The sequence below is a fragment of the Aulostomus chinensis genome, chromosome 12 (assembly GCF_037954235.1).
Source record: "Aulostomus chinensis isolate RoL2024-O1b breed Wild chromosome 12, RoL_Achi_v1.0, whole genome shotgun sequence".
Lineage (NCBI taxonomy): Eukaryota > Metazoa > Chordata > Actinopteri > Syngnathiformes > Aulostomidae > Aulostomus > Aulostomus chinensis.
The window spans coordinates 4,750,001-4,764,491 of NC_141331.1; the positions used below are offsets into that span (position 1 = coordinate 4,750,001).

Sequence of the window (14,491 nt, forward strand, 5' to 3'; positions counted from 1 at the left end):
GGAGATATAGAATTAAATTGGTTAGCTGTTGGACTGTAAACAGAACCGGTTGGTATAATCTCCATGTTCATCATGTTGCTCACTGGCCATCGGACCAGGAACGACCTTTCAGTTCCTGGATTATTCATTCACAGGTGTGGTCAATATTCTGGTTTAGTCAAAGCAGCTTCTGTCATTTGTAGTGACTAAGTCATGTTTTCTGTCTTTGCACAGGGTTCTTTCCTCGGGCAATGGAGTCAGCAAAGACAATAAGGTGAGGAGCAGAACTGCTGTTTTACAATCATTCACTCTCGCCACAAACAGGAGCAGCGCCACTCGAGTTAGTTGTCGACTAATCTCTTGGGATGTGCAACATATCTATCATGGGAGGAACAAACCATCAGAGCTTTTCATCAAACTCCCCCATCTTGTCTCTTGTAAAAGCAAACTTTTGATTACCCATCCTGCACCAGCAAGGGGGGGAAATTCTTTTTTGTTTTTAATGTCCCTCCCTCCATCATCTCTGCTACCTTCTGTACAACTTTCTACCAACATTTATGTTTCCTCGCCTCAGGTTTCCTCCTCTAGAGGTGCCTGGTCGAGTGTACCGGTAGTCAGCCCAGTGCCTGCTTCAGCCTGTGGACCGATGGAGATCGAGGCTCTGCCCAGGAGTCCTGGAGGAGAGAAAAGGAGGTGGGTACCTGGACGCTCTCGATGTTATCTGGTGTGTGTTTGTGGGTTGTCCAGTGCTCAGCAACAATGTACTCTAGCGTGCCTTTTTAAAAGTTCTGCACCAGTGCTCACTCAGACTCCAGGATGAACGGATTAGATGGTGCTGGTAAAAAGTCAAGGCTCCTGTGACTTCAGAAACACGTGCTGGCGAGAGGAAGAATTCAGAATTCACAAACAGCTTAAGGAGGGGCATTTTGTAACCAAATGGTGTCTGGTAAAACAAATTGTGACGTCATAATATTTAGCAAAAACAGTTTTCTGGCCAGTTATTAAGACCATTTCAGTAAAGCCTAGCAGCAGTGATCTGCTCCACACACACACGTGTGTGTCATGAGTCAGAACCAACATTGATGTGAACTCTAACTGGACTGTTCGCTGGAGGTGTAGAACCACAAGGTGGCAGCTGTATTCATCTCGGGGCTCCCGAAAGGTTTTGTGTGTTATTATGTTATATTTTTCACCAATGGGCTCACCCACTGGCCTGCTTTGGTGCGAGCAGAGGGCGCTAGCGTGCCTGCCGTTGAGCCTTCTTCTGTTTTCTTCATGCACATTAGGTTTGTTGTGGTTCTCTGCTCGTGCTCCTGCTCTGCTTTGGGAGGAACAGATTGTGTATATGGAAGTGTTCTTTGAAATCTCATCTCTGGAGTTCCCTCTGTGTCTGCATGTTTGTTTTAATTTAGTGCGGCGTATCAGAACTCTCACACGCAGCAGCAGAAACAGTGTTCTACTGCGCGGTTCCAACCCTACACCTATATTTTTATACAAATTAGCGATTTGGTCTTTTTATCCTGTACTTTGCTACATATTCTGATCTGTATTTTTTTAGATTATCTGCACTACTGCTGCATGATTAATCAGCCATGATCTCAGCCTACCTGTGCTGTTGTATAACTGCAAAAACAAAACCTCAACCATCGTTTTGAAGATTGTTGCTAAATTGTTATAGAAATAGCTTTATTTTTGCAGAACATATCTTTTATTATTTATTTCATAGCTCTGCTGAAATGTTTGTTTTTGTTGATACGTTTTTCTTTCTAACTTATCAAGTTACCGATGTCACAATACTCGCTGTGTGACTTTTTTCACCGATCATGCAGCAACCGTCTCCATTTATCGACCTGTGTGTCCAGGAAGGATTCAAACACCTGATGTTCCCATTTTTACTCCTACGTCATCCAGCGTAATTCAGACCGTTTCTATGAGTTTCTTTCATCTGTGTCAGTACATTTGAAGTATATTCTGAAGCTGTTATGATACAAATACACCATAAATTCCTACATGCCCAGCAGTAGGGTTGTAAACCTGCGATGTTCCCCTCTGTATTCCAGTATTATCATGTACTGAGGACATGTCTGGAGCAGGTCAGGTAGGTACGACCAAACGCTGAGCTTTGCTGTAACTCCTGTTGTAACCAATCAGTTGCTGTGCAGCAGCAGACTTGATGATTTTTGCTGTGGAAATGGGCTCTAAGGGTGAAATCGTCTCCTGTGATTCGCTGCCTGTCCATTCTTGATTAGCATGGATTGCCAACCTAATCGATTCAGGTGCCTTTGGATGCTTTGTGGCCATTTTTATGTGTGCATCATTAATCGGTGATGTGATTCAGCTTTGTTTAAGCCCCTGGTACATTCTGGTATGTAAGTGTCTTTCTTGTCAGTCTTCTAATGTTCCTCTGTTCCCCATTTATTATCTGAAACATAAATAACTGGATTACAAAGCACTGCAGCGGTGTTCAAACCCGAAGGGTATTTTTTTCCAACCTAATGTCAGATTTGCAGTGGCTCTAAAATTCTAGCATCAGTCATGTTGTAGATGTTTTATCCTCCTTGTTCAAGTGGTAGCTGTGATTCTCATAGACCAGGAACGCACATCTGTAATTTTTTCAAAGCTTTCCCAGTCGGTGTAAACACACAGATGCTCCTCTGAAAGCAGCGAGAGGCCCGTATTGTTCCGTCATCATGATCCAGTGCTGTCAAGCCCTAACGTACGGCCTTCAAGGATCAAAATACTGTTTAGCTGCAGCTCAAGTACTTTGAGTTCTTGTGCGTTTTATCAGCACATGAAGTCACGCAGAGACAACCTCTGAGTTCTTGTTTATTCTTGTCGAGTCGTGGCAACAGTTAACAACATTGGATGTCGAGCATTGAAAGAGACTTCCAACTAATCCACCACTGCACTTTTTCACTCTCCTTCCCACGCTGGTCCTCTTAGCTTTGAGTAGAATTTCACTGGAGGTTCTCCACGGAGCCCTTCAGCCTCTCTCTGAGTGCTGAACACGGAGGAGACTTATATGTGCAACAAGTCTGTGCATATCATGATGACGTTTATTATTCCATTGACAAATCGTGGACAAGAATAGTTTTCAAAAGCTGGAAGAGGAATCTTGTGGTTAAGATTATGTCTTGATCAAACGTGCAACACTGTCGAACGCCTAATCAATATTTGATAATCTCATTAGAAATGTTAATTTAATTTCTTTGAGGAACCCAGAATACCACATTGCTTGAATGAAATATTCTTTTTCTCCACTTCTATAGTACCCTCCATTCCTGCCTCTGGTTCCTGTAAATAAATCTCTCTACTTCTAACATTATCATACATCCGCCTCTGTAACTGTTGCCATGGCAGTGGAGTAAACGTTGTATTATCTTCCCGTATTTAGGGCTCGATGAACTTCTCCTGACCCTTTTTCATTTCCCAGACATCACAAAATCAGTCATCATTTTACGCTGGCAGAGGGAAACCGTATGCCCCTCTGTTTCCTCTGCCTCCTCTGCTCCAAGTGGAGCTGTCGCCATGAATCAAAGCTACCAGCTCGGAGCCTCCAGCACTGAATAGATAAACACTGATTTGACACGAGCAATCAGACATCAGCCTGTTGGAGGTGCAGAGCCAGGTCACCGAAGCTCCAGAGTCTTCCAGTCCACTTCACTTAACTCAAGTGCTGGTGTGGCAGCGCAGTAGTGGGAAGTGAGAGAGGAGAGATGTTGTTTAGGTTGCACGGCTGATTCATCACGCCGGGGTTCTCACCGCCACACTCGCCTCATAAGTAAACGAGAGCCCTTAGCTTTGACTCGATTGTAGAGAATCCTCAAGGATCTTTGTTCTTACACGCCAGTGCAGATGACGGCGCGAGCCTGCACGTCAGACCGTAACACTTCAGAGAATGGCAGCCTGTGTCCATGTAGTGTTGATTTATAGTAGAGCAGTGATGCACGGTGCTGTAGCAGGCTGGAGCCCTCGGAAAAGGAAAGAACAGGCTTCTTCATCTTGTGCGTTGCCTCGTTCACAATCTGTTTAAAGACAACTGGGGGGGGGGGGGGTGCTATGTGGACCGAGGCCCTTCAACTCTTTCAGTCAACAGCTGCTTCAGATTATCCTCTGCCGCTTCCTGCTTCATCCCTGGTTCATTTCTGCATGCTGAACAGGTGTTCTGGCTTGAATGCTCGCCCTCTGTCTCTCATTATTATCCTCCTGTGTGTCCCCTCACATTTGTGTCCCTCCTCCACCTCCTTCTCCTCAGGTCCCCTCCTTCCCTCCATCCTACTTGTTCATGTCTCACCCAACTTCCCCGCGAGGACCGATCGTTGCAGCTGACAACGTTCTCACCTGCACCGGTGAAGACTCGGGACATATATAAATGGCTCAGCAGTGACTCGGGCATGAAACGCGTCTGGTATTTCTGGCACCACTTGGAACAACAGACTTGTGAAGGCACAGAATTTCTTATGAGCTCAAACATTCCTCATCTCAATCCACTTAAAGTATGGCACGTCATAGTAACAGATTTCCTAAACTTGTCCTGATTTACCTCTGTGTCCATCTCTTCATCTCCTGCCTCCCTCCAGACCCTTCATTCCTGTGCCCCTCACCTCTGTTCCCCCTCTCCCACATTTTCACGCTCTCCTCATTCAGTCTGTCCTTCCTTCACCCTTCACGTCTTCCACTGAAACTGAGCGGCTGAGTTGAGATGGTTTCTGTGTGAAACTGAGGAATTCACGAGCAAAGAAACCAAAGGTCACATAGTTCCTGGTATCGGCTGAGTCCCTCTCTGCTCCCGACGCTATTTCAGTTTTCTCAACAACTTTCTCTGTTGATTCAGTTCTGATTCCATCATGTAATTATATAAGAAAATAATGTCACTTTTTTTTTAAACGTAATTGTACAAATGTCCATTTCATGGACCTGCTGCTGCTGTCATTGTTTTTAATGAGTGATGTATTTTCTTGTTTGTATTGTGAAGCAACTAATTCAAGATGTTCTGTGTTAGCTCGGCTTACGCAGGAATCTGGGGGGACGAGCTGCTTTACCACCATCCTCCCAGTTAAGAAATGCCAAAGTGACCATTTGATGAGCGTTTAGTTTTTACACGCTGGAGCGTCAGACGTGTGTCAAATTAAAGTAAAACCCATGACATGAAGTGTCACCAGAACCAGAAGAAACTCTGGATTTCTACCGGAGCGATGGAACGCTGTTCCTCCAAAAGATGTGGTGAACAGTAACCTCGTTGTAGACGCGATCACACTCACCTGGCATGTAGTTTACCTGGATGATGTATTACACATTAGAACTTGCATGTTTCTCCCTGCCTCCTGCAGTAAGCTGGTCTAAAACACACTCCTCGTCCAGGGTTGATGTTTAAATGTCCAAACCATCGACTGCACTCCAAGTGGACAGAGCATTCTTTGTGAAATTAGACCTGCATTCTTTCTAAAGGCCAGCAGGGGACAACCTCTGTCGTCAAAGTTGAGGGGTTCTGTCACTGTAGTACAGTTCTCCTGCTTCACACTGTCCATACTCCCCATGGGATTTTCATTTATTTTCAGGGCGACTGGTCAGATCCACCCCTTCCTCCTCACAGCCATCTGGCTTCCTCAGAAGCAAACAGCCAAGATGGCGCTAAAAGTGAACGCCAAAATTTAAGCTTCAAAACAGGAAATGCAAACATTTGCTCCATCCACTTCTTAAACAGTCTATGGTTCAAAATTTTACGGTAACATTGAATTTGTTGTCAGGTGTTTATTTTGTGAGACAGCTGCAGGAGAGTCGTCACAGTTTTAAGGAGTAATTATCCAGTGACCAAGTCCTCACATCTGAATGGACATGTTCACCGAGTGCGTGAGGGACGTCTACTGATGTTCATGTTTCCTTTTATAAAAACAGGTTTATATGAACTTCACTTAATGAAAAACACTTGTAAACGTTGTGAAGCTTACATAGTTTTTTTTTCTTAATTTCCAAAACTCTTTTTTTTTTTTTTTTTAAAGTAGACTCGAGCAAAACTGGGCCATCAGACTGATGGAGCTACATGGTAAAAAATGAATCGATACCTGCTGATATTAGGGTGCACCTCAAGAATGCTTAGCGACTCATGAACTTTACCGTAACACAACTGCTTCCTCACACAGCTCAACCAATGAAGACGATGATTGAATAGTTCAGTGTTTACCGTGTAATTGTGACCAAAGGACCTTCCTGACTTGCATGTTTGAAATCACCACAGAGAATAAAGGCCGAGTCAGTCTGGAGTCCGCAGCTTCACGTGCTTCCATGTTTGACGCCTTGATAACGTACAGAACACTCACTGAAGTGTCAAAGAAGCAACGCGATCATTAATGTGACGTGAGACGGTTGGGCTCTTGCTCCAGGCATAACGTTTTTCTTTTACATTGTCGGCCTGCGTTCGCTAACTTAACGCACAGGAAATGATCAAAGGTGGCGAACGGAAGCTACTGGTTTGGGAACACTAACAAAGACATCCTTTGATTCTTTTTGTATGCAAGTGCTGTGCTATAGTGTGTGTGTGTGTGTGTGTGTGTGCACGCTGCATAAGCTAAGAGTGTAGCTAACGGCTGGCTGGCAGCAGACCTGAGATCCTGGTATGTGTCTAGGATTCTTCTGACTTCCTGTTTTTGTTTTTTCTCCTCCACAAGGGTCAGATCCTCTCTCTCAATGTCTGTTCCTTCCTCCTCATCTGCCATATGGGGTTGCTCATATATGTTTGGTGTGTGAGTCCAACTGTAACTTCAGGCTACAGAAATATGAACTGAATACCAAAATTCATGTATCAAATGTTTTTCTTGGCGCCCGAAAATTCCGAGGACATCGAAGATTATTGGCGGTGAATCACGCTTCCTTATACGTGAACGTCTGGGCGTCCCAGGTGTCATTTGTATATTGTTTATGGGAGCTCCGTGTCAGTTTTTTGTTTTGGTTTGTTATTCTGAAATGTCTTCCAACACACCTCAGCCACTCATGTCATGTTTGCTGAGGCCGTTCATATCGTACGGCTACGTCAGGTAAGTGATACGAATGCACAATCCCTGGTACTTCTGGTGCTGTTTTCTGATAGTTTTGAATCTGTGTTCAATTTTTTTTTCACATTCATTTGGCTCAAGTGATTTATGGCAACGTTTCTCAACAACTGCGCCCTCTACTGGGCTGTGAAACGCTCAGGAATACTAAAAATGTAATGGAATACACGCATAAACCATATCAATTTTGTTTAAAAAAAAATGATTTTTTTGCTGTCAGAAATTCATGCTCAGACAACACGATCAGTCAACAAGGAATGTTAATTGCCATTTCACCAATAATCACTAAATTTGTGCTCAGACTTCTCTCTTCTTTCTTTCAACAGTCCAGGGCCTGTCACGGGTGTGAAAGGGTGCAGAGGACAAGGCGGACAACTAAAAAGAGATGTGTGTAGATGCTCTGATCAAACCGATGATTCCCAACGCAACAAGACAGTTCTAGAATGTTGCAGGGAAAATGGCAGCAGTGTGATCCAGTTGCAAACAGTCACAAGGAGTTCCTAAAGATTCCCCACTTCACACCTCCGAGTACAGTTGTTGAATCTTTCCGACGCGTCCTGGAATGTTGCACTGAAAACTGCTGGTCTGAATCGAGCTTACTGACCTCTAAAGGATCTTTTTCGTCGTGTTGTCTGACTCATCACAACAACCCGATCCTGTCAGAAACAACCGGAACCCTGTTGATGTAGAATGACCTGCAGTCACTTCTAATCTTGGAAGTCACTTACACCCCCCCACCCCCGCTCCCTCCTGTTCCTCTGTCTCCAGTTTGCCTCTGGTTGCTGACCTGATGGAGACCTGCATCGACGATGTCCTCAGGGCTCCTGTCGTTCCCGCGGCGACTGACGGGGCGGGGCCGAGTAGCACCTATTCTACTCCCAGCGCCGCCGCGGAGGAGCCACTCAGCCTCAGCGGTCTGAGCAGTTCAGAAATTACCAACCTTTGATGCTGCATATTCAAAAAAATGTTTTTAAATCTAGGCTTGTTGCTGTGGTGATGTGGTGTCATTTTGTGGGCTGGGTAAGGTTTATGATATGAGGGGGACATTTCTAACAAAATGAAATCTGTTATTAACAAACTGTAAAACCTAAATTACCACCCATGACTAAACGGCAGTAGAAAACCTCCAGATAGATGGCGCTGAAGAGGGATAATGATTGTCTCTGGTCGTATTGGTGTGGTAGGCTGAAGGCTGGGCAACATTAACCTGTCGAGACCCTCTGAGTGTTGAGATGCGTGAAGTGTTCTCAATGTTCCTTTCCTCAGAAACAGCCGCTCGTCTGAAGCAGCTGGAGTTGGAGAGCAGTCCGCTTCTCGCCTCGTCAAAGAACAACGTCAACGTCAACATGGCCATGAATAATCAGGTGGGTGCTTCTCCACGACACATCTCCAACAATCTACTTATCCCAGGGGAACAAAACGAAAACTTGTGCTGCATTCTCCAGATGTAGAGGACATCAGAGTAGTGCTGCAGGTGGTTCCAGCCAGTTCTGTAACCGTGTGTGTGTGTGTGTGTGTGTGTGTGTGTGTGTAGGATGACTTGGTGAAACTGACGGAGAAATGTGGTCTGAGCAGTACAGGCAGCAGTCCAGTCGTCACTCCTCTGCGCACCCCGGAGGACCTAAAGAGTAACATCCTGAAAGCACAGGCCGAGGCCGCCGCCCTCAAGGTGAGGAAACACACAACCCAGGAAACGCCTGCTGGACAGGGAGCAGTTCACCAAGTGCAGCAGCAACCCTTGAGATTTATTCTTGCTACAGGTTACCAAAAATAACATTTAAAAAAAAGTCACAAGCGTCATCTGGACACATCATGCTCTTCTTCTTCTGTCTGTTAGTCAGTTTAAAGTTTATCCGGACGCTTTTGGAGGTCTTGTGGGTTTGCTTCCTATTTGTCTGGACGCCGCTGCTCCTCCCCGCCAGCGACTTGTGTGAGCTCGAATATTTATGCTCCTCATGTCTTTAAACCCTTCATGGTTAAAGCTCCAGGTTGCCCTCCAACAGTACGAGCTTCACTTCCTGTGTGTTCAGACGATCTGGGGGTGTCTCGGGTGTGACTTCCTAGTTAGTTATGAAGATTATTCCAGTCTCTGCTCCTCTGTCCAGGGATGTTTGGAGGAACACGTCACCGGGATTGGAGATAAAAACTGCAATGTGCAGGAGGCGTCTGCCAGGTATGAAGTTCCACCGCTCCTGCAGAGATCTGATAAACGAGTTCCTCGCAAAAGAATCAACTCTTCGACATCATAGAGACTGTTGACTATTTCTCTGAATTTCACCTTGATGGAAGGGTTATTTTTGAACAGTCAGTAGAGCGCGTTCAGCCAGGACCAGGCTCACGTGGACAGGAGACGAGCCATTTTTTTCCCCCTCGTGCCTCATTGTCTTGAAATTGGGCCTCCTCCATTCTCCTCCTTAATCTTCTTGATTCACGCCAACTGCCATGGCATTGTTCTCAGCCAATCACAGCGCTCCCTGCTGCCAGTGCTGATTAACTACTGGAATATTCATGAGGATTATTAGCATAGCAAACAACATTGCATCACCTGCAGCTCCGCAGATGGACGTGTGAGAGGCAGATGATCTGATGAGGGGAAGGTGCCAGTTCTTCACGGACTCAAATAATCTCACAAATCCTTTACGTTTGGGAATAAACACGGATGAGAGAAAGCAACATTTCATCATGCCATGATCACACGTGGTTTCTTCTTGTTATAAATAGCTTTAAATGTTGCTTCTTTTTCTATTCAGGTCGTGTGTTGTTGTTTTTTAATGTCTCACCGCTCCGTCTGTGGCAGGCTAAAGGTGCGAACCGGCCGAATGGGCAGCAACACATCTTTGACTCTCAGCAGCCGCCCTGACGTCCAGGAGTCCTGGGACCTGCTCAAGCCCGCCTCACTGGTCTCATCTGCTGGGGCCAGGTGTGTGTGTGTGTGTGCGTGTGTGTGTGTGCGAAATTAAACTGGAAAATTATATAAAGCAGAGAAAAAGTGATAATGGAGGAAGTTGAGCTAAGAAAGAACACAGGCAGAACAAAAGTAATCCTAGCTTATTTTCACAGCCTTTGCTGACATCTATTGGTCTGTTTGAGGAGTGTGTGTGTGTTTGTGTCTGTCTGTCTGTCTGTCTGTCATGTCACGTGACTTGAGTTCTGCCTGGTTACCGCCAGCATCTCTGTTCAATAGAGTTAACAGTTGGAAGTCACAGAAGCATTGGACCAGTTGGACCTCCGGGGCCGAATCAACAATAAAAGGATTTCTTATTTGTGAAGTGAAACGTGTCAAACTTCTCCACTCCGGGGATGAGGAACCCGCGTTTCTGTGGTTCTCGTTCTACTTAGGAGGGTTCATATCTGAGACTCTCCCGTTTGCATGTTTTGTCTTCCTCCATCAGTGCTGAGAGGTTAGCTGAAGAATCAACGCCGCCTCTCCCCAGGATGCCCCCCGAGGCCATCATGGAAGGAATGCCACTGAAGGTGAAGTCCTGGCGGTGGCTGTAGTGACTGTGAGAATGATGGTGTTTCTGTGTTGAGCTGAATCAAGTAGTTTTCTTGTGTGATTTTTTTTTTTTCCAGGTTAAAGCAGAGGAAGTAGAACTGCCCATCACGGTGCCGCTGCTTTCTGATAATCTGATCGACTTCACGGATCCCATTCCTGCAGTAAGTCTGAACAGATTCCTGCCTGAATGTGGCATTAACGCACAAGCACATATCCGTCTGTCTGTCGTCCCCGGCCCAGATGTCCGGCCCTGGATCTGTACGTTCTCTGGTACGTTGCGTCTGTTTGGTTGGAGCAGCAAAGCGAGAGACGGGAGCTGTGAGGAGGAGAGCTGGGTGGGGACTCGCTGCTAAGGGAATCAAAACTTTGCAACTTATTTTATCTTGGGTCCGTTTCCCCTCCCGTCAGCATGGAGGAGGCAGCAGATCCCCAGCAGTTTTTATACAAGGATGGGAGGCTCGGAGGACCATGATCATCTCATGTCCTCCTCGTGCTGCAACGCTACTCGTCTGTCTGTCCGTCCACCACAGTTTGCCCACTCTTAATGAGGCCTGTGCTCTGTGGAGGTGGAGCTGCAGAACCCCAGTAACAGCAGCTGTGTGTCTGTGTTGCAGCTCCCAGCGGTGCAGCAGCCTAAACCTCTCATCACACCTCGCTGGATCATCCCTGCCGCCACTGTGAGTGAACCCTCTGACGTCTGTCCTGATCCGCTGTCCTCCGTCTGTCCCTTTGTCGTCCACGGCTCATTTTAGGTTTCCACGTTCCGGCGTGGTTTTTCGTGTGCACCTGTATAGCTGATCACCTTCCTCCCCTTCTAACGCAGCCTCCTGGCGTCTTTACTAACGGCCTGCTCGACCTCGACCCCCCTGCTAAGGTCGCCCCTCTTCTCCCTGCAGATGGGGGGGCAGCTCTCACCCCAGCCCTCCCTCACCCCGCTCACTCACGTCACACCGTCTCCACAAGGTAAAAGTCTTGGCTTTACACAATTGAACACAAGCTAACGGGATATTTGCTGACCCCTGCTGCCCGAGCCAGAAATGACTTCCTCTGTCCCAGGTTGTGGAACAATGAGGAAAGTTCTAGAAGGTTCCAGTACCTTCAAGGAGTCATGATTAATGGAAGCAAACAACATACACACTCTCAAACATGGTAGTAGTGTCGGGAGTAAATCACGTCAGTGCTCACTCACTTTTCTCTCACCAATTTGGTCGTCAGCGTTTCAGTCCAACGGTGAAGCAGATTTCTGTTAAACACCTCCAAACAATGGCGATCGGTTCTTTGAAAGGGTTTGCTTTTCTCCTCGGTGCAGGAAGTGACATCATTACATAGCTGCCACGCAACGAGGAGGAGCCTGATAGCAGAGTGACATAATGGAGAAGTAACTTCCTTAAGTGTAGCCTCCGTTGATCCAGATTCATGAGCAGTAAAGGTATTTTTGCTGGGTGAACATTCCACTCAAGATGTCCTGTCTCCAGCAGCACTGCGGCTCAGCAGCCAGCCTCGGAGGATGGAACCAAACCCAGAAGTCTCCTGACCACTGAGCTCTAATGGAGACATGAGGAGCCGCCATTCACCCCCCCCCCCCCCCCCCTCCACAACCCTCCCGCCTTCTTACATTAAACAGAGCCAAGCTGGACCGGACTGGACCGGGGGGAAGGGGGCCGCAGCACTGGGGGCTACACAGGAAACTGGAACTAGAGACGAGGCAGCTCACAACCCCACTGACAGTTAGAAGTACCATGCTAGTTCACACGTCAGCTTTAGATTTGATCTCCCCTGTTGACACGTTTAGAGAACCTAACTGAGCCGCCGTCAAACCTCCAGAGGTCAACAGCTGTTGCTGTACGGTTCACCACATACGGAACAATGATGGTTGTACTTCATCACCAGTAGTTCACCCCACTGGAGATCTGCTCCTCTGAGCTGGTTCAGTCACTCACTCAGGAGCTGCCGAGTCACACCGGAGGAACGACTGAAACGCAACAGAAAGGAAAAAAGGAGGGAGCTGTGATCGAGGGGCGATGGAGGAGAAGGTTCTGAGAGATCAACATAATAGAACATGGTTCTGATTCTGTCGTCCTGGCCGTCGGGCGGTGGATACAAACTGGTTTCTCCTGAGAATCACTGGATTGTCCTGGCAGCACTGGACTGTTGTAATGATACTGTAGAGAGGATCACTGTAACTTCATTGTCTTTATTTTACATTTTTATTTCCCCAGCACAGTACTTTTTACACTCGGTGGTACTACCATCACCAAGGATTGAATCGCAATGTTCTGTGTGAACGTGTATCACGGTGACAGGTCAAGTTTTTATCCTTTTAGGCGCACTGGGAACCAGGGTTAGCCTCAGGCTGAAGCTGCTCTAGAAGTGAGGAATGTGAAGGTCAGCAGCTTAAACCCCTCCGTCAACTGAGGGTTACTGGCGGCTTCTGGCAGAACCGTTTCCATTTGACCTGATATCTGCTCTGGTACTGGCACCTGGAATTGATTTGCTTTTTTTTTTTGTAAATTTAAAGAAGAAAAAAAGTCGTACTTCCATTTGGAGAAATCCCAAATTCTGTCCTTGACGCTTCAGTGTTGAGACGCTAGAACACCTGACACCGTTACCTCAGCTTGGATGTGTTGCCAGCTTTGCAGTTCACCTGACAAATAATGCAGTAGCATCTGTTTCAGGTTGTTTTTTGAATCTTTGGGAGGAAGAGGAGTGCCTCCAAAAAAACAAAAAAAAATCAATGATTCAAGCATATAATTAAGGTATAAATCTTCTTTTATTACCCTGAATTAAGACCTACCTAGGAATGGAAAGAGATGTTTTAGCGTAAACACTGACACCTACTGGCTGTTGTTGGTTAGTGCAACTTCAGAGAGGTTGCGTGGATGAAGTCCAGCCACACCTGAGTGGGTGTGCAGCCTGCCATGACCGTGATTAGCGTGCTGGTTTGAACACGTCCCACAGGTGATGTCACAATGGTTCCCCGCTCCTGTAAACTCTGTCACTGGAGCTCACGGTGCGCGGTGTGTTTGGGTCAACTGGATTTCAGACGCTACACTGAGCCAGTTGTAGTCTCACTCTGCGTCCGTGTGTAGCTGCGACGCTGCCTGACAGGCGTGTGCTCAGCCTGTCGGTAGTTTTAAACCCACCAATGCTGATATTTTAGTTCATAACTGGAGCAAAACTTATCTTAAAAGCTTCTTTTCTACTTGTGAAATTGAGACTTGATTCTATATTTTTTGACTATTAATGAAGTATATCACATCGACTCTTAAAAGTAGTAGCTCATCCATTTTGAAGAAGAAAAACTATTATCCCATTCAAGTGTGAACCCTCACGCGCACGTCTGTGCTGCCGCGATGACATCACTGCCTGCCTGAATCAAGGGAGGATGGCGTCGCCACGGCAGCAGCTACTGGAGCTACCGTTCAGTGTAACTGTTGGAATGTCCTAACGTGTATCAGCTGGCTGTAGATACGAAGTAGATTTATATATTTTTAAGAATTTGTCAGCAGTATTGTCACCACACTGGGAAATTCAGCGTTGAGATGTTTGCTAATGAAGTAGGACACGTGTTTCTGCCCAGACTGGCTGGATACTGTTCATGTCTCAGATGCTATTTTTATGAAGGTTGGTTTTTGTTTTTGTTTTTTCCTGGAATATCTGATCATGATTCAGTAAAACTTTGCTAGGAGTCGACGGCTCATCGTTTTTTTTTTTTCTGGCTGAGTGTTGACGAGCCGTCAGCTCCTGCCCTGGGACACATCCTGGTAAAAACACAGCTGTGTTACTTCCTAATACTTCTTAATGTCTTAAATATACAACAACAGCTGACTCAGCAGAGGTTCGAAATGTTCTCTTTAAAAAAAAAAAAAGTCTGAGGTTTAGAAGCATGACATCGTTTCATCTTTAGGACATTTTCATTTCGCTGAAAGGTGAACTTCCTGTTCTCCAGGTTGAGGCACATCAGCGACAC

General features: G+C 46.2%; 1 protein-coding gene across 3 annotated transcripts in view; it reads left to right on the plus strand.

Moving 5' to 3' along the window:
* epb41l5 (erythrocyte membrane protein band 4.1 like 5) overlaps positions 1-14,214 on the plus strand; it is a 38,167-nt gene extending 23,953 nt beyond the window's left edge. For 2 of the 3 annotated variants that reach the window (XM_086219742.1, XM_086219741.1), the window contains exons 15-26: positions 214-253; positions 554-672; positions 7,794-7,939; positions 8,292-8,389; positions 8,560-8,694; positions 9,131-9,198; positions 9,823-9,945; positions 10,418-10,499; positions 10,599-10,682; positions 11,136-11,198; positions 11,345-11,484; positions 11,997-14,214. In XM_086219742.1, coding sequence (XP_086075868.1) covers positions 214-253; positions 554-672; positions 7,794-7,939; positions 8,292-8,389; positions 8,560-8,694; positions 9,131-9,198; positions 9,823-9,945; positions 10,418-10,499; positions 10,599-10,682; positions 11,136-11,198; positions 11,345-11,484; positions 11,997-12,069 — 1,171 coding nt within the window. In that variant the 3' untranslated portion in view covers positions 12,070-14,214. The remainder of the gene's footprint in view (positions 1-213; positions 254-553; positions 673-7,793; positions 7,940-8,291; positions 8,390-8,559; positions 8,695-9,130; positions 9,199-9,822; positions 9,946-10,417; positions 10,500-10,598; positions 10,683-11,135; positions 11,199-11,344; positions 11,485-11,996) is intronic. The other variant, XM_086219743.1, reaches the window with a different exon arrangement.
* Positions 14,215-14,491: the final 277 nt, after the last annotated feature.